The sequence below is a fragment of the Topomyia yanbarensis genome, chromosome 3, assembly GCF_030247195.1.
Source record: "Topomyia yanbarensis strain Yona2022 chromosome 3, ASM3024719v1, whole genome shotgun sequence".
In the NCBI taxonomy this organism is placed as follows: Eukaryota; Metazoa; Arthropoda; class Insecta; order Diptera; family Culicidae; genus Topomyia; species Topomyia yanbarensis.
This window is the reverse complement of record NC_080672.1, coordinates 23171849-23197305: the sequence shown is the minus strand read 5'-3', so window position 1 is coordinate 23197305 and position 25457 is coordinate 23171849. Positions and strand designations below refer to the sequence as shown.

Here is a 25457-nt window from a genome sequence, read left to right as displayed (position 1 = left end):
GTTTCGCACCCTCGGGCATAGGCCAATTGCAAAGGGTCACCTCTCGGTGTTGGCCATTGCGGTTAGCCGCGGGAAGATGCCTGCCTGCATCCAAGTCAGCAATGTCCGCTCGTCCGTCCAACTGTCATACCAGCAATAGAGTCGCTTCTAGCCTAGAGCTTTGTTCATCGGTAAGTTACAAACCTGTCCAAATTTTTTGTTCAGAGAACCAAGAACCGGGAGGCTTCAAATCGGTGGGAAAGTCACGGCCCGGAAATTGTGCACCCAGATGCTGAGGAAGGCTCATTGTCTCATCATGGATGATGTGACTTACGTCAAGGCAGACTTCCGGAAGCTTCCGGGGCTGCCGTTCTTCACTGCCTAGAACAAGTTTGATGTTCCGGAGGAAATAAGGAAGCAAAAACTTTCAAAGTTTGCCAATAAATACATGATTCGGCAAGCGATCTGCTCATGTGGCAAACGGAGTGAACCGTTCGCTACTACCGGCACTGTAAACGGGAAGATCTACCTCAAGGAGTTTCTACCGAAGCATCTGCTTCCTTTATTGAAGCAACACAAGGGCTCTACGATCTTTTGGCTGGATCTAACATCGTGCCACTATTCAAATGTTGTCCTGTAGTGCTAACGAAGCCTTCGTACCTAAGGACAAGAACCCCCCTCCCCCAACGCACCGGAATTAAGGCCCATCGAAAAATACTGTGTAATTATGAAGCAGTCATTACAGAAGCATCTCAAGGAGGTCAAATCTTGGGAAGACATGCAGAAAAAGTGAATTGCCGTACAGAAGAAGCTGCAGCCAGATGTTGTACATAACCTAATGAGTGCAGTTAAGCATAATGTGCGAGAGTACGGTTATGGTGTTGAAGTTGAATAAAATAAATATGCCAAACGCTTACTATTTGGTAATAATTTATTGCCTGAAAGTTTGAAAAGAATTGGTGAACAAGGTAATTTTCTACGGCGTTTTTTTCCGTGATGCAATTTGACGTGGGACACCCTTTATCAAATTTAAAAACATGTAGACATTGGAAGGCTTATAAACCAATGTGCGCTGGGCCTAAATCGCGAATGCCGGAAGATAAACTAACAAAAATTATGTTCAGTAGTGACAGTAGCGGATCCAGGGGGAGGGTCTTAGGAGTCCGGACCGCCCCCAGAATTTTTTTTACTTGCTGAGAAATTTTAAATTAGTTTCAATTTTATTTGTTTGTTCAACAAAACTGATATTTTTTTAAATAACGTTATTTACGTATTACGAATTTAACAATGTTAACTTTAAAATCGAAATTTCAGACCTCTCCCGAAAATTGTTTCCGCCCCTGAGTAGTGAACCTGAAAGATGTCCTTGACTTCAGGGAAGACCCCGCAATTAATTTATTCTCGAGACTGTGGTCAGGTGGATCTAATAAATAAATAAATGAATTTATTGGAATATTATTGCGTATAGTTTTATTGGATCATGACTCCTTATTCTCTAAATAAATTACATGTATAAGATCAGTATTCTTATGAGTTTCTTAGTCGTATGTTGTAAGAGTTGAATAGAAGACTAAACTAAATATTTGAACTACAGGATCATTTGCAACACAAAAGCAAAATTTGGAATTTAAATTATTTGCGCGATCAAACATTAACCAACAAACTTACTTTAGTCTAATTTGGTTTCTAAAGCTTTGACTAGAATGGAACGAAGGAACATAGTTAAACATAAAACAGTTTTGCTCCGTTGGAGCAACTAAACGAAACAAACGATCGAATTGCACGAATACATTTAACTCTAATTCATTATTGATATCGATTATGCTAAATACAAGTCAAGTAGATGCTACCAAAATCACGACAACCGCACAAAAAATACTTCTGCTCAGTAAAAAAGCTGAACCACGACAGCGACAGAAAGAGTGAAATTTATTTGCTTCAGTTCTCCGATGGATCAACAGAAATCCATCTAGGGCATCATTTGCGATGTAGGAGGAATAGGGTGATACTGAGGAGGTTGCAGTTGTTGGGGTTGATTTGTGCTCTGAGGTTGCAGCTGAATCTGCGGAGGGACTTGCTGCTGTTGCTGCTGCTGTTGTTGGGTGGTATTTTGAAGGTTCTGATTCGGCTGATTGTTAGCGCGTGATGAACCTGTTGTCGAGGTACCTTCCGTGCCACCCTGTTGTGCCTGCAGTTCGGCCTTCAACCGACGGGCAATGTGGGAACGAGTGTGCTTGCGAAGGTGATCTTTTCTATAGAAACCTGCAAATGCATTCAAAATTTTATAAGTTTTATTTTATTTTAGTTGTTGATTACGGTTTAGTGCATACCTTTGCCACATTCCTGACAGATATGTCGTTTTTCCCCTGAATGTATGACAATGTGGAGGGTTAGCTGTTCCTTGCGTTTAAAGGCCTACCAAAAAAGTTTTCGTTGCTCTAAATATTATTACATATACAAAATAATAATAATAATACCTTAAGACAAATGGTGCAAACGAACGGTCTTTCGGGGTTATGGCTTTGCTTGTGACGTGTTAGATGATCCTTCCGTTTCAGTGCCGCATTGCAAATATCGCAGATGAACCGACGCTCAAGATTGTGTCCGATCAAATGCTGCTCTAGCAGCTCCCGCTCAGGATATGCCATTTGGCACTCGGGACACAAGAACAGTGGGCTTCCGTCGAGCGCCGTTCGTACCTGAATCTCACCGGGCTTCGGCCGTGGCTTACGCTCCTTCGGTGGTTTCTTCTTCTTTTTCTTTTTCTTTTTCCCAGTTTCTCCAGTACCATTTGCATTGTTTGCCCCATTCACCGTTCCGGAACTAGTAGCAGGACCTGAATGAGAGTGTGCCACATTAAATATTAAATTGAATGTTGATAATAAAAATGAATCCATACCTTGCTGGTTAAGATGCTGCTGCTGTGGCTGCTGTCCAATTTGGTTCTGATGCCCTAAAATACTTGCTATCGCTTGCGATGCAGGCATTATCATACCGTTCGAATGTTGGACATTGTTAGTGTTCAAGTTTTGGGACTGTGTCTGGGACATGTCAATCGTAGACAGTGAGTTTTGCGATTCTTTTTTGATGTTTTCTGCAGAATATTTGAGGAAGTGATGAAGGGACAATGGAAGGGTGGTTCCCGGAAGATGTGAAAGATAATCTGCTACGGATGCTCCCGGTGCCAGCGATTGCCAGCTGGGGTTCTGCAGAACACGTTTGCTGTCCGCTTGTTGCAGCAGGGCGCTTAGATCCTGCGTAATTTCCTGGGACGATTGCGCGGGAGCGATGGATGTCAGAGCAGACGTTGTTTGAGGGTACATGTTGCGTTGTTTATGGTCACTCACTTCCGAATGTTGACTGTACGGTATCGTGTACTGACCACTGGTGGTTGTAATTGTGGGGGCACTTGTGTGCCCGTTGTACTTATTTGGGTTGATCACGTTGGATGAGTCCTCTGGGCGGAACTTCCCCAGAATGGGAGCGTGGGATTGATTGAAATGAGCCATACTGACGTTGGAGTTTATGGAATGGTATCGGTTGTTGGTGTCATGTGAGGACGACGGTACACTAGTTACCAGCCCACTGCTGGCGAACTGATGGATCCCCGGTATGGTACCGGGAAAGTGAGTCCCGAAAGGAGAAAAATTCATGGTTGATTCTGGAAAAGGAATAAATGTTGTGGTTAGAATCTACTATCTACAAAACAATCTTGTAAATATCACGCACTGTTTTTCCCTAAAGCCTTCATCGTTGCGCATGGGATAGTTGTCTCTTTGAAGTCTTAGCGTGAAATGTGTTCAACTGTCCGAATATCCTCCCAACGCCACCCATTTTCCGAAGGAAAAAGGTCAAAATAGATATTTCATTCAAGCATTTTTTGTGCACATTATTTGCGTTTCGTTTTCGCTCACGCTTTCTCGCAAACGCCCACTCCTACGAGGAAGGCGTAGGAGTAATACGGCTGTAGCAGCAGTAAGTGGGCAGCATGTCAGGTGCCTGAGTTTCCGTTTTCCCACAACTCACATCCAATACCATCCTGGCAGACAATATCAAGCTGGTGTTGTCAGATTGGTAAATTGGCTGGTATTTTCTCATAAAATATCAGAACTGTTGTAATTCTCGTCGGTCGTGAAAATATTTTTGACGGTTTATGATGGACATGGTTTATATGGAACTTTGGTGGAGACTATTTTTTTTAAATGCACTATCCTTAGTGGAAAAAAATTTAGGTGTTTGTTTTCCACTAAGGAGAACATTGCTTAAAACCATCTGTAACTGTAACATAAAATCTGTAACTAAATTAGTTATTGAGTTTGCGTTTCGATTTCGTCTCATCAGAATTCGACATTAACTTAGTGACAGGACTGAGCTAGCGCCGGATTGACACTAGCTCCAAGCAACGAAAACACTATTTATGTTCCTGAGCAATCCTACGTGATGTCTTGCAAGAAAAGGAATTCTGATTAAGCTGATAAGAATTAATGAAATCGAAACATGATTTGGCTTAGCAAATTGATGCAATGTACACTATGCTATATATTTCCTTAGTGGAGAAAAAATTAGGTAAAACCTGTTCTGTCACTACAGGGTCCGGAACTCGAAGTGTAATCAATTGCAAAGGCCATAAAATCGGTTTGGAAAATTAATTATTCACTTTTGCTCGTTATGACCACCTTTTTCCTGGAGTGTGGCCTTCAGGTGGTCAAAAACGAATCGCAAGCTGACTTGCCGGTATTTTGGCCTACTCACGAGCAATGGCGCTAGAGAAAAAGAATATTTTATCAATCGTCAGACCATCAATCGGTTTCTGCTTAATAACTTTTTCCACAAGCGTCAGATCGTTTCACAGTCTTCGAGACATTGTTTTACTGTTGAATTTCCTATTGAAACCACATATCGATAAATTTTTAGGAGGTAACAGGAGACTCCTGGAGGAATTATTATGTGAAAATCAATTTTCCCATGCGAATTCTCATGTAAACTTTAAACTATGGGCGCAAAAATATAGTTTCATCGATCGAGCTAAGAATTTGCACGATTGGTTTAGGACCCAAATGTAACCCAAAAAGTTGCTCGGAGCAAGAATCTAATGTTTGTCCCACCCTAATACACACAAGAAAAAACCGATTTCAAATCATCTGACCGAAGCTCGTTCATGATTGGTTCCCGCTAATTTCATGTACCGAACCGTAAATCTTCAGGAAGAAGTTAAGATTTTTGTCGGTTTCTATCAGTTAACCCTGTTGGATGGATTACATTTCAATATCGGGAGAGAATGTGATCATTAAGATCACTGAGAACTGACATACAAGTAAAGTTTTCAACTTGTGTAAGAAATTAAACTGTCGCTTTGAAATGAGAACAGCAAGTAGCAACTTGCCACTGATCGGCGCTTCGATTGGCCAGCAATTGCTACGCGGGACTTGTATGCAAACTTGGATAAAATGGTGACTCACGCATGCAAACCTGTATGCGATGGTGATTTTCAACGTATTTTCATTTAAATGTTTACACAGGTTTTTTCGGGAAAGTTTCTTCTAGCTTATATGTTTGTTCTCTGTGTTAAGATTCAGCCGGCTCCGTGAAATGCCTGTAGCAATTATTTTGAGCTAGTAACAACCCAAGTAACCATAAGCATTAAGCCATTGCACTATATTGGCTATACATTTGCACTAATGTTGCATTGAAACTCCATTACAGCATTAACAACGCAATAAAGCTCTTTATTAGCATCAATAATGCATAACTGCACAGCCGACATATAGCATTATAGCTTGCTCTATATGCGTATATAAAGCTGATATAACGCGTACATGCTTCAAGGATCTTTAAAGCATGTAAGCTTTACAAGTGCATTTAATGCCATTATAGAGCATATAAAAAGCTGATATAATGCTATTGTAATGCTGTGGGTTTATTTGTTATGCAACTCTTATATTATATTCGGCATATTTCATTTCAATCGAACATATGCAATATAGACCAGGAAGCAAACGCAGCGCACTTACAGTGAAGGCGAGGCAAGGTACCTCAGTTCGAGACTTACTAAAGGTAATTTTCGTAAACATTCATATCATGTGAGAACGAAAACCCATTAAGGATATTCATTACAATGCATTAGAACAGAGTCAATTACGGTTTTTTAAACAGAATATTTTATTTTAAAATTTTTCCTTTTTGCTCATCATACCGAAAGGAAACATAAGAAATGGTTTTAAAACCATGGCGGACAATGACAACCAACTGAAGCTTTTTAATAGCATTAGTAGTGTCAATATAAGGCTTTCAAATTTGACATTTGTGCGCTTTTGCTATATAATAGCATTAGTACTGCAGAAACGAGCTGTCAATCTCCGCACAGTAATAGCACTATATTTCGCCTTTTCTGGCATAATATCGGCATTAAATAAGTATTTAGGGCTTCACGGCTTTTTAGGACAGCTTTATATGTGGATCTAAAGCAGATATTAGGCTACGTTATAATGCTTATTGGTTACTTGGGAATGCCTAAATGGACCAAAAATCTCCCACCCAGAGGACCCTTTCTTTGGAAAAGTAATTAGCCCTTATCAACGCTATCAAACAGTCAACCATGAATTAAATTTGAACATCATTTCCTTCACCAACTATTATTTTTATTTCCGACAGGTTCAAATTAGCATACACGAACGAAAAACCCAGATTTTTGGTTACCGCTAATCACATGCACCGAGCTGCAAATCTTTAACAGTTTTTATTCGAAGTTCCTCCTCTTTCTCGCTGCAAGTGAACTTATTTCATTCGATGGCCAGCCCTATAAACACTCATAGTAATAGACTCGCGGATGTAAAAACCGCAAAACTGGCAACTAGAAAAACAAGCAGTTTAAACTGGAATCACCCAAAAATGTGCAAGCTCGAACGTGCTCGACTGTATTCGATCATCTGTTTTTATCAAAATCATTTTTCAAGTGGCTCAATATATGAATCAAAAGAGAAGTTATATGTTTGATACTGAGCAACAAGAAATTGAGAAAAGAAAGAAAAAAATCCAATTTCTTCAGAAACACAAAGTTGATGAAAAAGAGCATAAGTAAAATACTTTTTGTGTAGTTATATTGAACAAAATAAATATCTTTCTAAATAACATTGTGAAATACTAATACGAACACGAAAAATGAAGCCTACTGTGAATAACAAAATATATTTTTTTAAATAAAATCGCAATACTTGTTCTGCTTGTTTGCATTGAATGACGTCATGCTCGTTTGGCTCCGGATTTTGACAGTTCGTTTGGCTCGATAAAAGTACCTTCGCTGGTCTATTACTATGAGTGTCTATAGCCAGCCCCTATGGCTTCGAACGTAAACTTAACCGATCACAATCGCACCAAGGGGTAGTGTGCGAGGGACGCGAGCGTTGATTTTCTTTCCTTTCGATGGCCAGCCTCTTTGGCTTCGAACGTATACTGAACCGAGTACAAAACCGGAGCAAAATTTCTTTCCGAAACAACGAAACCACCGCTCTTTTCAGGGCGACTATTTTCTTCGCATAAAGAGTTGAAATTGTTTTCACTGCGGACCATGACGCGAATAATTCTTCGTTACTGCTGCTGATGCTGGCTGCTAACACGACAGTCAAAATACATAAACTCAATATAATTTTTAGCGCATCCTGAGATAAACCGCTTTGAAGAGAAAAACTCGCATTTTCATATAAAAATCCATTTTTATTGGCCAAAATTGGGAAAATCTTAATACTTTCATAAAAATCGATCCTGATCTGCTAAAAGTAAACCAAAAACATAGTATTTCGTCATTTTTCACGATAAATTATGTGTGAATTCAGAATACTCAAGTTGGTTTTTTATTGTTGTGTGCTTGCGATTTTAAATGGGAAATCACAATTTTTTTGCTTGAAAACGGTGTATCTCAGGATAGGCTCAAATTATATTGAGATGATAAATGTTTTATGAATGTAAAAATTGCTGAGGAACAAGATGGCACTAAAATTTTCAAAATTAAATATATGTATTGAGAGAAAAATTAACTTTTAATAACTGAAAAAATCACAAAGTTAGCAGCACTTCCGTTGAAAATTAATATTTTTTCTAAATACCTTGAACAATTTTCTTCAAAAACCATCTTACGGTTTGATTCTGAAGTAAATAGAACCCGAGATATGATCCAAAAAATCAAGGGTTTGCGCAATTTTTCAACACGAGGGGTGCTCCTATGGCCCGAGGGGTGATTCAATTGACACAAAAATTTGGGTTTTTATATATTGACCCTATATACTCTTTACACATGGGACAAATTTGCGTAGAACGACAGAGTAGCACCAATTAATATATGGGTATTTTATACGTGACTGGCTAATACTCATTGTGCGTTGCTGAGACTTTCAACGAAATAGGTGGAAAACACAATTTGTTCCGAAGCGCCATCTGGCGGGCAGATAATTCCCAAACAATTGCGCACAAACACGCTCCATAACTACGTAGAAATTTTTACGGCAATTGGTTAAGCCGCTTGGGAGTCTATAAATCATATACATACAAACTTTGACTTATATATATATATATATATATATATATATATATATATATATATATATATATATATATATATATATATATATATATATATATATATATATATATATATATATATATATATATATATATATATATATATATATATATATATATATATATATATATATATATATATATATATATATATATATATATTTTTTACAATGGAGAAGACCTTTATGTCCTAGCCCAGTACACGTGCTAACGGTAGGGTCCAATCTACCACACGGGGTGCACTGGGGGCGTGTCGGACTCGAATGGTGACCAACCATTAATACCGACTAAACTCCATTGGGCTCCGCCATCATTCCTCCCAGGAACTACCTCTCGGTATTACTTCTGGGGGGATGGCTGTACTAAGTGTACTCATTCACTCTCACTCGCGCGATCATACATCCTGTATGAGGCTTACTTGGGTGCTCTCTCAATCACACTTTGATTCGCTCTCAAACACTCCCACATGAGGCTGACTTTTGTGCTCACCTTTTACGTTCCATGCGAGGCTGACTTGTGTGCTCACCTTACTCATTCCTTGCTAGGCTTACTTTTGTGCTCGCCCTACCCATACATGTGAGGCTGACTTGGGTGCTCACCCTATCACCTGATTCACTCTCAATCGTGCCACTCTATTGTACCTTTGTCACTCCCTCTGGCATCCCATGTGGGACATTTTTCTTAGGCCCCACTTCTGACATACCATGCGAGGCTGACTTTTGTGCTCACCTTTTTCATTCCTTGCTTGCTACCAACCTGTGAGGCTGACTTTTATGCTCACCCTTAACATGCAGTGTGAGACTGACTTGGATGCTCACCCTTTCACTCCTCTGCCACGCCATGAGGCATCGATAGCTTAGTTCCAACATACTACGCTACGACCCTCCCGTCTTGGCATGAGGCAGTCCACTTATACGCCTATACACTCACTCTTCTGTCTTGCTTCGGGGTGGCTGGGTTTACCCCTTACGCGGTTGCCATTCGCTGCGCCAACCTACCTCGGCATGAACAGACCATTCACTCTCTTATTTTGCGCTTGGCCTTTTTCGCTCCAGCTAACCAATCACTAGTTAGCCGTGCCCGCCGTCTGTTGCTCGGTTCGCCAGATTACCTGTAGCCTACTGGCAATCTGGATGGTAGCAGCCGAGACTGCGTTCCACTTCTCCACCGTTTGACACATCCGCTGGATAAGGGTATCCGGGGTTGTGTCCCAGCCACAGACGTCAAGCATTGCTCTTCTTTCGACGTCGAACCGATGACATACGAACAGTATGTGTTCGGCAGTTTCATCTACACCTGGGCAGTCCGGGCAGACTGGGACCTCCGCGTGCCCGAACCTGTGGAGGTACTGACGGAAACAGCCATGGCCTGACAGGAATTGTGTCAGGTGGAAGTGAACTTCCCCATGGGGTCTTCCCACCCAGCTCGATATGCTAGGTATCAGCCGGTGGGTCCACCTACCTTTCGAGGAGTTGTCCCACTCACGCTGCCATCTGGCGACCGAGGTCACCCTGGTGCGCTCGCGGGCTCCCCTATTTCCACGTAGCTCAAAGCACTCCTCATCTTCCCGAATGACCAGCCCGACTGGCATCATGCTCGCTATCACGCAGGATGCATCGTGTGATACCGTGCGGTAGGCAGATATCACTCTGAGGCACATCACGCGGTAGGTGCTCTCCAGTTTCTGTAGGTAACTGGTTACCCTCAGTGCTCTTGACCATGACGGGCCGCCGTACCTGAGGATAGATACGGCAACGCCTGCCAGTAACCTACGTCTACTGGCGCACACCTTTGAGCTGTTGGACATCATTCTCGATAGTGCCGCAACAGCAGTCGACGCTCTCTTGCACGTATAGTCGACATGGCTGCCGAAGGTCAGCTTGTCGTCTATAATGACTCCGAGAGACTTCAGACTTCGCTGTGAAGTGATCGCGACTTCTCCCACATGGATAACTGCATGTTGTGCCGACTTGCGGTTGTTGACGATAACTACCTCCGTCTTATGATGAGCGAGCTCCAGGCCTCTCGCGCTCATCCATTCCTCCACCGTGCTAATCGCGTGTTCTGCGGTTAGTTCTACCTCAGGAATTGACTCCCCGTAGACCTCCAAGGTTACGTCGTCGGCAAAGCCGACGATCTTGACCCTAGGAGGGAACTTCAGTCTCAGAACCCCGTCATACATGAGGTTCCATAGCACCGGGCCTAGGATCGAGCCCTGCGGGACTCCGGCGGTAATCGGAACCCTTTTCTGACCGGCATCGGTCTCGTATAGCAGTACGCGGTTTTGGAAGTAACTTTCCAGGATCCGGTACAGACCCACCGGTAGGCTAAGCCGGTGTAACGAGAGCGCGATGGCATCCCAGCTTGCGCTGTTGAATGCATTCTTCACGTCAAGTGTCACTAACGCACAGTATCGAATACCTCGCCTTTTTCGTTGGATCGCTATCTCGGCAGTATTTATCACTGAGTTGAGAGCGTCCACTGTGGACTTACCCTTCCGAAAGCCAAACTGGTTGCTTGACAGACCGTCCGTACCTTCCGCGTACGGGGTGAGCCTGTTGAGGATGATCCTCTCAAGCAGTTTGCCAGTCGTGTCTATCAGACAGATTGGTCTGTACGCCGATGGGTCGCCTGGCGGCTTCCCGGGCTTCGGCAACAGCACCAGTTTCTGCCTTTTCCATCTATCGGGGAAACGGCACTCGTCAAGGCATCTCTGCATAGCTAGCCTGAACATGTTCGGGTTCGCTATGATCGCTGCCTTGAGAGCGTTGTTCGGGACTCCATCCGGCCCTGGAGCTTTGTTCATTGCTAGGGATTTAGCCACTGCGAGTAGTTCTTCGTTCGTCACTGGAGCCACCATTTCGACCGTGCCCGCACTGTCTCGTAGTGCAGGTGGCCAGGGGCTTGTGGCTCGAGACGGGAAGAGTACTTCGATAATCGTTGCCAACCGGTCCGGAGACCGTTCAGGGGGTGAGGAGCCCCCTTTGGTCTTGGCCATCACAATCCGGTAGGCGTCGCCCCACGGATTCGCGTTGGCACTCTCACACAGGTTGTCGAAACACGCTCTCTTGCTGCTTTTAATAGCCTTGTTAAGGGCTAATTTCGCAGCTCGAAACACTTCACGGCGGTTCTCTCTTGCATCCTCGGTGCGAGCTCTTTGCATCCTACGTCTAGCTCTGAGGCAGGCTGACCGTAGAGCTGCAATCTCGGCACTCCACCAGTATACCGGGCATCTGCCGTTTCTTGGCAGTGTTTTTCTCGGCATAGTGGCGTCGCACGCGCGTGATAGAACAGCTACCAGCGCATCCCCGCTTAGACTGTCGGTGTTGGCCTCCAGTCCCAGGGCCGCGGTGAAAGCTTCGCTGTCGAAGTGATTGGACTTCCACCCGCTTACCTGACAGGGATCTCCCGCCCTCGGATGCTGCACACCATAGTTGATCTTAAAGCGGATTGCTAAATGATCACTATGGGTGTAGCCTTCGTCTACCCTCCATTCCATGCCTGGAGCCAGACTCGGGCTGGCAAAGGTCAAATCAATCCACGCCTCCACTCCGTTTCTACGGAATGTACTAGCGGAGCCATCATTAGCTAGCACAGTATCGAGTTTCGCAAACGCTTCCATTAGCGCTTGACCCCTGCTATTTGTACAGCGGCTGCCCCACTCCACTGCCCAAGCGTTGAAGTCTCCCGCTATTACTACCGGTTTCCGGCCCACGAGGTCCGACGAGAGCCTGTCGATCATCTGGTAGAACTGTTCTATTGGCCACCTTGGTGGGGCGTAGCAGCTGCAATAGAACACACCATTGATCTTGGCAATCGCCACACCCTCGGCGGAGGGGTGTATTACCTCTTGAACCGGGAACATTCCCGTTGTACAGATTGCCACCATTCCAGACCCGTCCGACACCCAATTGCCGTTGCCGGCAGGGATGCTGTACGGGTCTGATAAGAGGGCGACATCTGTCCTCGACTCCGAGACCGACTGCCACAGCAGCTGTTGGGCTGCTGCACAATGGTTAAGATTTAGCTGTGTGACTCTCACGGCTTCTTCTTATTTAACTCGCCGAAGGGACACGAAGGTCCGCCCATAGCATGTTTATGGGCTTGCTTCTTAGAGGTGCAGATAAGGCACTTATATGCCTTAGTGCACCCCCGCTCTTTATGCCCCTCCTCGCCGCATCTACGACATAGCTTACTCCTGTCTAGGCCTTTGCATTCGTAAGCTTTATGGCCGGATTCTAGGCACCGATAGCACCTGTCCACTGAAGGCGGCTGGGGTATACTGATAGGGCATACCGACCAGCCGATCTTCAGCTTCCCTTTCTCGGTTACCTTTTTGGCATCCGCATTGAGTAGCCTGAGGTAGGCTACTTGGGTGCCAGAGGGTCCGTCCCTCAATCGCACAGAGGCCCGCTCGATTGTGACGCCGCATTGCTCCTTGACGGCTGCGGCGACGTCTTCTGCGGTCGCGAACTCGTCCAAGTGTTTGCACTGGAGAGTTGTTTCCGCACCTAGCGACCTGATTTGGGCGCCCTCACCAAGGACCTCTTGGGCCAAGGCCTTGTATATTGCACTTGATTGTGCGCCTCGCTTCAACACCAGGAGCATCTCTCCCGTGTTGGTGCGTCTTACGCTACGCACATCCTGCCCAAGGGCCGAGAGGCTTTCGGCCGCTTTCATCGATTTAAGGACATCGGCGTATTTGTCCTTGTCGGTTTTTAACCACAAGGCTTCGCCTCTGTCCTTGGCCTTCCTCGCAGGCCGCGGTACCTCCGGTTTCGGTGCCGGCTTTTTCTTGGTAACCAGCGTCCAGGGGTTTGAGGCCCCCTGCCCCGGTCGTGCCGGGTTGCTGGTACCATCGCTCTCAACAGCGAGGTCACTCTCGCCCTCGCTTACCTCACCCAGGCGGCGTTTGACCTTGACGGTTGCACGCCGAGTGGTGTCGGTTTTGGCACCCTCTCCTGGCGACTTCCTAGGGCGCTTCGCATTCGATGCCGTCTTGCGATTGCCCTTTCCCTTTCCCTTCGAGGGGAACTCGGTCGCCGCTCCGATCGACGTGGCTGCTCCATAGAAGGTAAAGGCCACTGTCTGTGAACCTCTATTAACCTTCTCTCTTTCCTCCCTATTGGAGGCCACTGTCTGGGTTTCTCTGTCGGGCCTCTCCCGACATTCCACCCTCTCAACATATGCCTGCTGTTCCTGTCTTGCGACACGAACAGCTTTCCGGAGCTCCAGAAGGCTCAACTTCAACTCCTTGGCTATGTTCTGCTTTGCGCTAGCGAAGTCGATTATAGCATCGAGTTGCTTCGCTACTTTGCGCATCGCAGCTATTGGCCCCTCCGATGCATTGGTAGGGGTATTGCCTACCGCTGCTGGGGGGTCACTGGTGCTTTCGAGTACAGCACTCATCGTTCCACTACTCTCCCCACGGGGGGGAGACCTCGCCAAACCACCTCTTGCGAAGGGGTTTGGCACCTCCGTCTGTTTATTTTTGTTTTTATTTTGCTCCATGAAAATTCCCACGAGTAGCGCGAGAAATATATGTCCGCCACGCCAGAGCTCCGCATTAGCGTGGTAAGGGACGCTTACTGTGGGGGTTGCCCAGGTACCCCACAGGCTCCGTTAACGATCGAGCATCTTTTTCACCCCCTCGATCACTCATCCCTCGGCACGGGTCGCTTCACGCCTTGGAATTGGGGTTATGCCCTACCTTGCTTTACGTGGTGATCTCGGCCCGGATCATCACAACCATCCTCCTTTACCAGGGCTTTGGACCTGTAGCTCTGGATCTCAATAGTTCCATGTACGTATGTTATTACAGACATGCTACTATTGTCTGTCTGTATATATATATATATGTCGCAATCAAAATGAGCACCCCTACAGCGAGAATCGGTACTCTCATACTCACATGAACTCTCTCTAGACTGATCGCACTTGAAATTGAATTAGGCGATCAGTAATCGATACCTATTGCTAGGGACCGGTCCTTCGAGCACATTTCAATAAATCAGTTTAATCGGTATAGTTGAGATATTCGGTTATGTTTATTGACTTTCTTGATCCGAAATCATAGATAGTCGTGGTCATCTGTGATCTGCTGCCAGTATTCCCAATAAAACCCACAGAACTGGGGGCTCGTCCGGGAATCGCATTTCACATGACCCATAGTGAGGCCGCGTGCCTGAGAACAATTGCCAGAGTGGTAGCAAGAAAGCTACGGGCTAACATTGTGAACAATATCTGATAGTGATTATCATCGCAAAAAATAACCACCGACAATAGACTGTGCGATACCAAAGGCTTTGTGTACGGATTGAGACAAATAGAGGAGACATCGGTTGAATACCGACTGCAGGAGGATACAAGTGCTAGTGGTCAGTGCAATTCTTTCAAACTAATACCAACATGCGTCCTTCACAAAATGGACTACCTCCCCCCTTTACATCATCGTCTCATCCTAATGACAACACATTTGCGCGATTGTTAGACCAGCTCAATTTCTCGAACATGACACTGGCCAATATGTCGACACAAATGAACGAGATGCGCAGTGAAATGAACAATCTACGACTGGAAAATAGTAGACTCAATCATGCGATTGGCGAGCTTCGCACATGTTCGCCGCATGTATCGAGCACACCACACCGCTTACCTCGTGTGAACAGTGGCAAGTCACATGAACGTCGCGAGAACGCTACCGAAGACGATGCAAGTGATTACAGTGGTAGTAGTGATGATCGAGTTGAGACCGGCAACATCAATGCAAGGTATGACGAAAATGGAGGTGTTAGTGCGCGGTGTGAGTCGGGAACGTTCGAAGCCGCAAAATTGACAGTTTCGGAAGTCGAATCAGCTTTTAACGAGTTTACCGGTACAGACTTTTATCCGGTCCGTAAGTGGATTCAAGACTTTGAGGAAATGGCTGAGTCAATCGGCCTATCAGAGCTGCGGAAGTACGTCGTCGCGAAAAAAAAGTTGATAGGATTGGCGCGGTCATCGCTTAACACTGTTCGACATGTGATTAATTGGGCCGCTTTGAAGGAGTTTTTACTGGGAGAGTTCGACTGTAGGGAAAACAGTGCTGTGATTCACGAACAATTAAGGAATCGGAAGAAGAACCCAACGGAATCTGTTTTCGAATATTATCTAATGATGAGGGAGTTGGGTGCGAAAGCAGATTTAGACGCTGAAGCGATTATATCGTACACGGTCCGCGGAATACCTGACGGTGGGGCGGAAAAGACAGTGTTATATGGCGCAAAAACAGTGGATGATTTCAAGGAAAAGCTCCGTGTCTATCAAAACATCAAAAATAGCAAACATCCAGCTGAACACTCGCAGGTGCTGGACAGGGACAGAAACCCGAGTAGAAGCGGTGGTCGCCACAATCTGGTGCGACCAAAAGTAGAGGCATGGGAAAGCAGGCGTCCCGTTTGCTACAAATGTCAAGAGCCAGGTCATTTGATGCGGAACTGCCCAAAACAGAATTCAGTGAAGTTGTGTAACGTTAAGACTGTCATCGACGGAGGAACTTTTTTGACTGTAAAAGTGAACTCTATCTTTATGGAAGCTTTCTTTGACTGTGGTGCTGCGGTTTCACTAGTTCGTGAGGATGTGCAAAAGAGACTAAACTTGCAATTGAATGAGGATGATAAGCAAGAATTACACACCCTGAGTGGCCCCGTTTGGTCATTAGGGTCGACAGTACTGCAAATGGAAATAGGCGAAACAATAATGTCATTGAAGTTCTGCGTGATGTCAATGGTGCACCTGAACATGGAAATGCTTCTTGGTAGAAATATCCTTCTCTACGGCGATGTTAAAGTGTCAGTTGATGGATCCAAGTTCTTTCCAAAAGAAGACAATTTCGTACACTGTATAGAAACTACTCCCGATGTCACTGCGGATCCTTTTTCGCATATAGTGGACCCCATAATAAAGGAGAGAGTGCAGAAGATGGTAGAAAACTACTGTCCTCGGAATATAGGAAAAAGTGACGTCACACTGAAACTAATCTTGAAAGACGAAACGCCAATTCAGCAACTCCCTCGGCGCCTTGCGCCATTGGAGAAGGAAATAGCACAAAAGCAAATAGACCAATGGCTTGACGATGGCATCATTCAACCCAGTTCGTCGGAATTTAGCAGCCCCATTGTCCTTGCACACAAAAAAGATGGATCGAGGAGACTTTGTGTGGATTACAGAAGATTGAACAAAGTACTCGTTCGCGATCACTTCCCTCTTCCGTTAATCGAAGACATACTGGATGACCTACACGGAGCGAGAGTGTTCTCGACACTAGATTTAGAGAATGGATTTTTCCATGTTCCCGTCGATGAAGGTAGCCGCAAGTTCACATCTTTCGTTACGCCGTTCGGACAATACGAATTTCTCGCAACACCGTTTGGACTTAGCACTTCTCCAACTGTATTTCAACGATACATCAACGATATTTTCCGTGATCTGATCAAACGAAAGGTGGTTGTGGTCTACATAGACGACCTGCTGATACCAGCTAAAAACGAGCAGGAAGCGTTGGACAAATTGGCGTTGGTGTTGGAGGTAGCAGAACGGCACGGTTTAAAAATAAAGTGGTCAAAATGCCAATTACTCATGCGCAACATTGAGTACTTGGGATACGAAGTCGAAGATGGGGAAATAGCACCGACGATGAACAAGATAGCGGCAGTGAAAAATTTTCCGGATCCCAAGAATTTTAAAGAGGTTCAGCGGTTTTTGGGGTTGACAGGATACTTTCGCAAATTTATTGAAAACTACTCGACAATTGCCAAGCCTTTGACCGATCTTTTGAAAAAAGATGCCGATTTTGTGTTCGGTTCGGAACAGAAGGTGTCCGTGAATATGTTGAAGGAGGCGCTGTCCTCAAGACCAACCTTGGCACTGTATCATCCACTAGCAATTACCGAACTACATACCGATGCAAGTAAGGTGGGGTACGGTGCGATTCTACTACAGAAAGGACTAGAAGACGGTGGATTCCATCCCATTCACTATTATAGTAGAAAAACTACATCTACAGAATCTAACTATCCAAGCTACGAGCTGGAAGTCTTAGCGATTGTTGCAGCCTTGAAAAAGTTCCGAGTTTACTTACTTGGAATCCCATTCACAATCGTAACCGATTGTTCTGCGTTCAAAATGACAATGGAGAAGAAGGATATTGCTCCGAGAATTGCCGGTTGGGCGCTTTTGCTAGAGGAGTACAACTACACACTCGAACATCGGCCGGGCGTTCGGATGAAGCATGTTGATGCGTTAAGCCGAAGTCCTGCAGTTTACTTTTTGAAAAATGACGTCATCGAGCAAGTTAAAGCGAATCAGCGCACTGACGAAAAACTACAGGCCATCACGAAGATTCTCGAAACGGGCGATTACGGCGATTATTCACTGCACCATGGTGTGCTGTACAAGCAGTATAAGGGTGACAAACTCCTTGTAGTCCCAGGGATAATGCAAAATTCAGTGATTCGACAGGCTCACGAGCAGGGGCACTTCAAGGCAAAGAAGGTGACTGAACTTATCCAACGAGAGTATTGGATAGAAAATTTAGAGTCAAAAATTGAAAGGTTTGTCGAAAGCTGCATTCCATGCATCCTTGCGTCCCGGAAATCTGGTAAAAAGGAAGGTATGTTGCACCCCATTCCAAAAGACGACCTTCCTTTATCTACGTACCATATCGATCATCTTGGTCCACTAACTGCATCCAAAAAACAATATCGCTACATATTCACTATCGTTGATGCCTTCACGAAATTTGTGTGGATGTACCCCGTAAAATCAACAACAGCTGAAGAAGTGCTACAAAAGTTGGAACTTCAAAAAATTTCTTTCGGGAACCCGGCAAGAATCATTTCCGATCGTGGAGCTGCCTTCACGTCGGTGGCCTTCCAGGAATATTGTGAGTCTGAGGGGATTCAACACCTCCTAACAACAACTGGTGTTCCCCGTGGTAACGGGCAAGTGGAGAGAATCCACGGAATCATCGTCCCAGCTATAGCGAAATTATCGATTGATAATCCAGAGAACTGGTATCGTCACATTGGGAGCTTGCAGCGTTATTTAAATAATTCTCATCAGCGTAGCATCAACCGAACCCCATTCCAGTTATTGTTTGGAACAACAATGAGGTCACCGGAGGACGTGCGGCTGGCCGAAGTCGTCTGCCAAGAAAGAGTCCAGTTGTTTGACGATACAAGGGAAGAAGAGCGGGCTGATGCAAGGGCAAAAATATTGGAAGCACAACAATCAATGAAACTGTATTTCGATCGCAAACGAAGAGGAGCAAATATCTACGAAGTTGGTGATTTAGTGGCAATAAGCCGCACGCAATTCGGTAGCCACCTAAAAATCGCCAAAAAGTTCCTAGGACCCTATCGTGTTACTAAGCAAAAGAGGAATGACCGATACGACGTCGAAAAAGTTGGATTTCACGAAGGACCACACAAAACCTCAACGTGTGCCGAATATATGAAGCGATTTGTTCCTGGTGGTGATGAGTACGACGATGCTGATATGGTGTTAACTACCGATATCGAGGAGCCCATCAACGGTTATGCTGTCGTCGCATCATCCGGGCCGGATGACGGTCAGTTTGGCCGAATGTCGCAATCAAAATGAGCACCCCTACAGCGAGAATCGGTACTCTCATACTCACATGAACTCTCTCTAGACTGATCGCACTTGAAATTGAATTAGGCGATCAGAAATCGATACCTATTGCTAGGGACCGGTCCTTCGAGCACATTTCAATAAATCAGTTTAATCGGTATAGTTGAGATATTCGGTTATGTTTATTGACTTTCTTGATCCGAAATCATAGATAGTCGTGGTCATCTGTGATCTGCTGCCAGTATTCCCAATAAAACCCACATATATATATATATATATATATATATATATATATATATATATATATATATATATATATATATATATATATATATATATATATATATATATATATATATATATATATATATATATATATATATATATATATATATATATATATATATATATATATATATAGATAGATAGATAGATAGATAGATAAATAGATAGATAGATAGAGAGATAGATAGATAGATAGTAGCGCCATCTGGTGGGCAGATAATCCCCAACCAATAGCACATAAACACGCTCCATAACAAATGCCTACTGTGTGAAAATTTTTACGGAAATCGGTTAAGCCGTTTTGGAGTCTATAAATCATATACATACAAACTTTAACTTTTATATATATGGATGGATGGATAGAAGAAGAAGATAGATAGATTACACTCGAATTGATTCGTAAAGGGTCAAACAGAATACTCCGTCCCTGTGCAAGTAACCATTAGCATTAAGTCATTACACAATATTGGCTATACTTTTGCACTAATGTTGCATTAAAACTCCATTGTCCAATCAAGTTCTATATTAGCATCATAAATGCGTACAGGCACTACCGAAATATAGCATCATCGCTTATAAAGCTGATATAACGCGTATATGCTTCAAGGAGCTTTAAATCATGTAAGCTTGACATATGCAATTAGATCCATTATAGAGCAAATATAAAGCCGATATAATGCTATCGTGATGCTGTGGGTTTATTCGTTATGCAACTCTTGTTGAAAATTATATTCGGAATGTCATTTCATTCGAGCATATGCTATATAGCCTAGGCAGCAGAAGAAGCTCACTTGTCGTGAAGGTCGAGGTAAGATACCCCTGTTTGAGACTTACTAATGGTAACTTTCTTAAAACATTATTCACAATTCTGTTGAACATATTCTTTATAATGCATTAAAAGGGAGTCAATTGAGTCATTAAGGCATTTGCTGTTTTTATTTTTTTAAGCGTCTGTTAAAGATACGTAATCGAACTTTTTTTTTTATTTTTTTGTACGCAAAATGACAAATAAATCATTTGATAAAATTGACCACACCTTCCATTGAACTACCTTAATCTATATTATTTTTCCGGAATAATTGTCAAAAATGCTAACCCAATGGGTCAAACGAGGACGTGTTCAATTCAACTTGTTGAAAAATCTGCCTGGCTCCGCGAAAAGTCGTTTATTGATTTCAATCAGCACGTTCCTCAAAACTGGAGGCAAGTGAGAGTGATCCCCATTACCGCCTCCGACCACAATTGGTATCGGCCAAGTGCAATGCTGTTCTGCATTCGGAAGTTGTTCGAAACGATGTTCTTGTTCCGCCTCGACAATCGGGTCTGGGGCTTGCAGTCAGATGCACAGTTTGGCTTTCGCAAAGGCAAAGGGACGAACGACTGCATTGCGTTGCTTTCCAAAGAAATTCAAATGACCTATGCTAACAAAGAGCAGATGACATCGCATGGTGATTCAACAACATTATGATTTGGCTAAATGCTAAATAGTTTACAACTTTTGTGTCAAAGACTTTGACGAATGTTTTGTGAATTCCTGCATACTCCGGCAATATGCGGATGGTGGAGTGGTTACTGGACCCACAACTGTCGATCAGCAAGGTCTGTGCCAAAATACCTTGAACAATTTGTCTACTTGGGCTCTTGAGCTGGGCATCAAATTCTCTACGGAGAAAACTAACCTAGTCGTATTTTCAAAAAAGCGTGAACCAACGCAACTACAGCTTCAATTGATGGGTTAAACTACCGCTCAGGTTTTAACGTTTAAATATCTCGGGGTCTAGTTCGGCTCATAAAGCACTGAGAAGTGACATACAAGTAAAGTTTTCAACTTGTGTAAGAAATTAAACTGTCGCTTTGAAATAACAACAGCAAGTAGCAACTTGCCACTGGTCGGCGATCGCTATACGGAACTTGTATGCAAACTTGGATACAATGATGCGAACCTGTATGCGATGGTGATTTTCAACGTATTTTCATTTAAATATTTACACAGGTTTTTCGCGAAAGTTTGTTCTAGCTTATATGTCTGTTCTCTGTGTCTAGAGGTATATGTGTCATTCTATTCCCCTTAAGTGAATAAAATGACACATATTAGACTTTATCCATCTTTGTGTTTTTATAAGCTTCATAGCCACATCCAAATGCACGTACCTGCCTCTTGACACTGCCCATACGATTTTGGAGGCATTTTTTCAAGTTCACGAGCTCATTGACTGTTCCGGTTGTCAGAGAATGACTGCTCCGCTTTCCACACGAGCAAATTGCCTGTCAAATCATGAATTTTTTGGTAAACTTTCTCGGAAACGTCGAACTTTCGATATATAAAAAATAAATCTGCTATCACATAAATCACGTCATCCATGATGAGACAATCCGGTTTCGTTAACAACTGAATGTAGAACTTTCCCCACAGTATTTTGCCGTTTATCGCTATTCGGCGCCTTTTTGACTTTGTACGTAAGTATTAGGCCATTCGCAATTTTTTTTAGTTCTCAAAGGGACCCTTTCATATTGTAATATAATTCAAAGTGAGCTCAGATGCCAAAATTCACATAATTTTAGACCCCGCCCACTTCGTTTAAAGTTTTTGACATTGACATTTTGGGAAAAAATGTATTAAATGATACAACTTTTGAAGTAGCATCCAGAGAAATACAGCTTAGCACTTTTTTCAAAGGAAACAGTCTTAGTATTTGAGCGGAGATATTTTAGATACTCGAAAAATACGGGACATTGGGGTTTTGAGGCATTTTGTCCCTAAAACCCCTATTTTAATAACACTGGTTCTCTATACTGAAAATCATATGAAGTTTTAATTGTTGAGCATAATGTTATATTTAGAAAGATGAGCTCTATCGGTTTTTGAAATAAAAGACGAATTTTGTTCTTCATTTAATGACTCAGTTACGGTTCAGTCATGTACCCAAATAACGGGTATAGTTTTAGTACAACACTAAATTATACCCTAAATAGGGTTACGCTAATTTAGCGTACTTTGCAGAAAGCAAAATGAAAACATCTGCATTCGAGACGTCAATCTCTCTTTGCAGTACCTGAATCGAAAGTGATAAGGAGTGTTTCTTTAAGGTTCAAGTTACCTTTTTAAAGCATGTGTTAGAATTGAACGCTTGGTAGTGTGCGTAGGAAAATTTGTGCTCAGCTTTGCCACCGGATTATCCATTTAAACCTTTTTAAAACTCTAAAAGAAGAATATCAGTCGATTTATTAGATCATCACGATTCAATTCATGCAAAATACCTGCTGGAAAAACCATCGGCTTAGCTAAATGGTGCTTTTGAAAAAGTGGCTGTGGTTTTTTCATTGCGCAGTTGTGTTGCGTACCCCAGCTCGGTGTGGTAGTGTGATAAAAAATCACAGCCACTTTTTCAAAAGCACCATTTAGCTAAGCCGATGGTTTTTCCAGCAGGTATTTTGCATAAATTGAATCGTGATGATCTAATAAATCGACTGATATTCTTCTTTTAGAGTTTTGAAAACGTTTAAATGGATAATCTGGTGGCAAAGCTGAACACAATTTTTCTTACGCATACTACCCAGCCTTGAGGTAACTTGAGCCTTAATATATAAAGAAGAGTTCCCTTTTCCCGGTTTACGATTCAAAGTGTTCTACGTTGGTTCCTGTCTTCTCTTCGGAAGCTGCGCCTCTGTTGATCCACCTCCCCGGTGGACGGATCTTATAGGTTCTAAACAGTATTTTACCATTTTTTCTCTTTCATCATACCAAAAAGGACACACAAGGAATCATTGCAAAACCATTGCGGCAATGGCAGCCAATTTAAACTTTCTAATAGCATGAGTAGTGCCAATATCAAGTTTTCAAGGTTGACATTTGTACACTGGTGCTAGATAATAGCATTAGTAACGCAAAAACGGGTTGTCAATCTTTGTACAGTAATCGAACAATATTTCGCCTTTTCTGGCATTATACCAACATTATATCAGAATATGGGGCTTAGCAGCTGCTTAAGACTGCCCTCTATGTAGATCTAAAGCAGATACGTTATAATGCTTATTGGTTATTGGGGTGACGCAGCGTCGGGCCTAATCTTAAAAGTTTCAAAGTTGTTGTGACAACATCGCCTCTTTCGTTCAGCAAGCAATCCATGGTTTAACAGACTTTTCAAACGGGGTTCTGACGCACCGACAGCTCTGCTTGATCCTCAAAGTTTAAAAAATTCGGTTTAGCTAGCCTGAGAAAAGTGATCTTTTCTATCACACATGTACGTACAATTACGTCGAACTGCACAGAATGGTACCTATAAACATTTATCTTCACACTTGCTTATCACTGAACGGTCATATCGCTAGTCAGCGTTAAACCGCCTTCAGTTTTTGCCATATATGTATAGGCTGTTCAATCACCTCGATAGTCGCCTTTTTATTCGTCTTTCTCATCAATTAATAAGCAGTTCATACTATATGAATGGCCTGGTTAAATTATTTCGTAAAATCAACAAATCTTCCAACTCTGAGCTTCCAACTATCCTTAAACAACTCTCACCCTTTGCCCCGTCACTTTTGGGGATTTCTTCGAGTACTGCAGACACCCACGCATTTTCCCATTACACTTCCACGTTTCAAAATCCTAAACGAGCAGAATGACAAAGATGGAGTCGGAAGGGGTCGTCGTTCGACGCGCACATAGAACAAAGCCTCTGCTCGTGAAAGTGCCGCAGTCGTGGTGCTCCTCCGCCCCTGCGCTACTGCTACTGGTTGTGGAAAACTGGAAAGAGAAAATGGTGGATGGAGTCGCCCTGGCAGCGGCAGGTTCACTTTCACTTTTTTCCCCGGAGGGCTGAGGCATGGATGGGGCACAAATTCAAAACAAAATCCCTTTCCCTGCGATGCTCCATTTATTATGAACCCTTTTAACGGGGGATGGTTGGCTTTGGGTCCACTTACCTTTTTCCCTGTGACTACTAATGGTACTATTAAATCCAATTCAATTCTGCACTTTTTTGCACTCTTGGGTAAATCGTGAAAAGCCCGCACTATAGCTTCATCCTGCCAGGACGTCGTCAGCACTAGGAATGAGAGACAGGCGCGCGTTTCTCCTAGTCCTGGGTAGGGGCCAACACCAAGAGAGACAATTAAATGTGTGTTTGAAAAAAGCTGGACTTTATTATTATCGATTAAAATAAAAATATATATTTTATTTTTTACGACTGTAACACGGGAATGGAACTACCACACTACCACTCCTGACTTCTGCTACTGCCCGGCGCACAAGGAGATGGGAAACGCATATCCTGTGTTTGCCATAGTACACTATAGCAAAAGTCTCACCCCGCCTGCGCCACACCACGACACACTACAAACGAATCGAATGTCGATAGATGGTGGTCGGTCCCTCCGTGCATGCCTAATTCACATTCGACGCTGGCGTCGTCGTCTCTCTCTCGACCGCTGCTACTGATGTTTCCGCGGACCCGAGGGACCCGCTAATTCTCCTAACACGAATCCATGAATGAAATCCTACCGGCGAGGATAGGAGAAGTCCGGGTGTAAGATTCATCAATCAAAGCGAAAAACTCCGCTAAAAGTGGCTAGAGGCGAGCCCCTCGTAGTAACAACGTTCGTCCGTGCCAACCAGCCCAGCACACGTTATGGAACCTGTTTCACCGAGTCCTCAGTCTTCCATCAAGCTATCGGAAAAGTTGGGGTGAAGTTACAAAAGCGTCAAATCTTTTCGTGGGTGAGGGTGAGGAATAATATTGTTTGTTTTGCTATTTTTGCTTCGATCTGTTATGTACTCAAAGTTTTCGTTCAAACGTTCCACGCAGCAATAGCTACATAAGAAGGTTCGGTCCCCTTTTCCCGTCAGAATTCAATATAGATTGAGCAGTGGTATGACTTGATAAGCAAGCGTATAATGTTTTATGTACAAGCGAACCCTCACCCTTAATTCGGGGCTTCCTTTCTGCATATCACTGCTTGCGCCTTCGTTGCGTCGTTGCCCGTGTTGTAAG

General features: G+C 43.6%; 2 protein-coding genes across 4 annotated transcripts in view; one reads left to right on the top strand and one right to left on the bottom strand.

Moving 5' to 3' along the window:
• Window positions 1–1422: 1422 nt before the first annotated feature.
• On the bottom strand, window positions 1423–24994 carry LOC131689302 (fez family zinc finger protein erm-like). Of its 3 annotated transcripts, XM_058974290.1 has the most exons (6): window positions 24652–24994; window positions 24391–24548; window positions 2879–3640; window positions 2457–2815; window positions 2310–2394; window positions 1423–2241 (listed from the first exon to the last, which is right to left on the bottom strand). In XM_058974290.1, exons 3-6 carry the CDS (start codon window positions 3630–3632, stop codon window positions 1949–1951), a joined length of 1491 nt encoding a protein of 496 aa, XP_058830273.1. In that variant the 5' UTR covers window positions 3633–3640; window positions 24391–24548; window positions 24652–24994; the 3' UTR covers window positions 1423–1948. The 3 variants fall into 3 exon arrangements, with proteins under 3 accessions (XP_058830273.1, XP_058830272.1, XP_058830270.1); XM_058974289.1 differs by having other exon boundaries at window positions 24391–24994; XM_058974287.1 differs by lacking the exons at window positions 24391–24548; window positions 24652–24994 and adding an exon at window positions 3709–4980.
• The window catches only part of LOC131689303 (thioredoxin domain-containing protein 15), a 229001-nt gene continuing 228537 nt past the window's right edge, over window positions 24994–25457 (top strand). The window contains exon 1 of the mRNA XM_058974294.1: window positions 24994–25189. The gene's annotated coding sequence lies outside the window, so the exon portion shown is untranslated. The remainder of the gene's footprint in view (window positions 25190–25457) is intronic.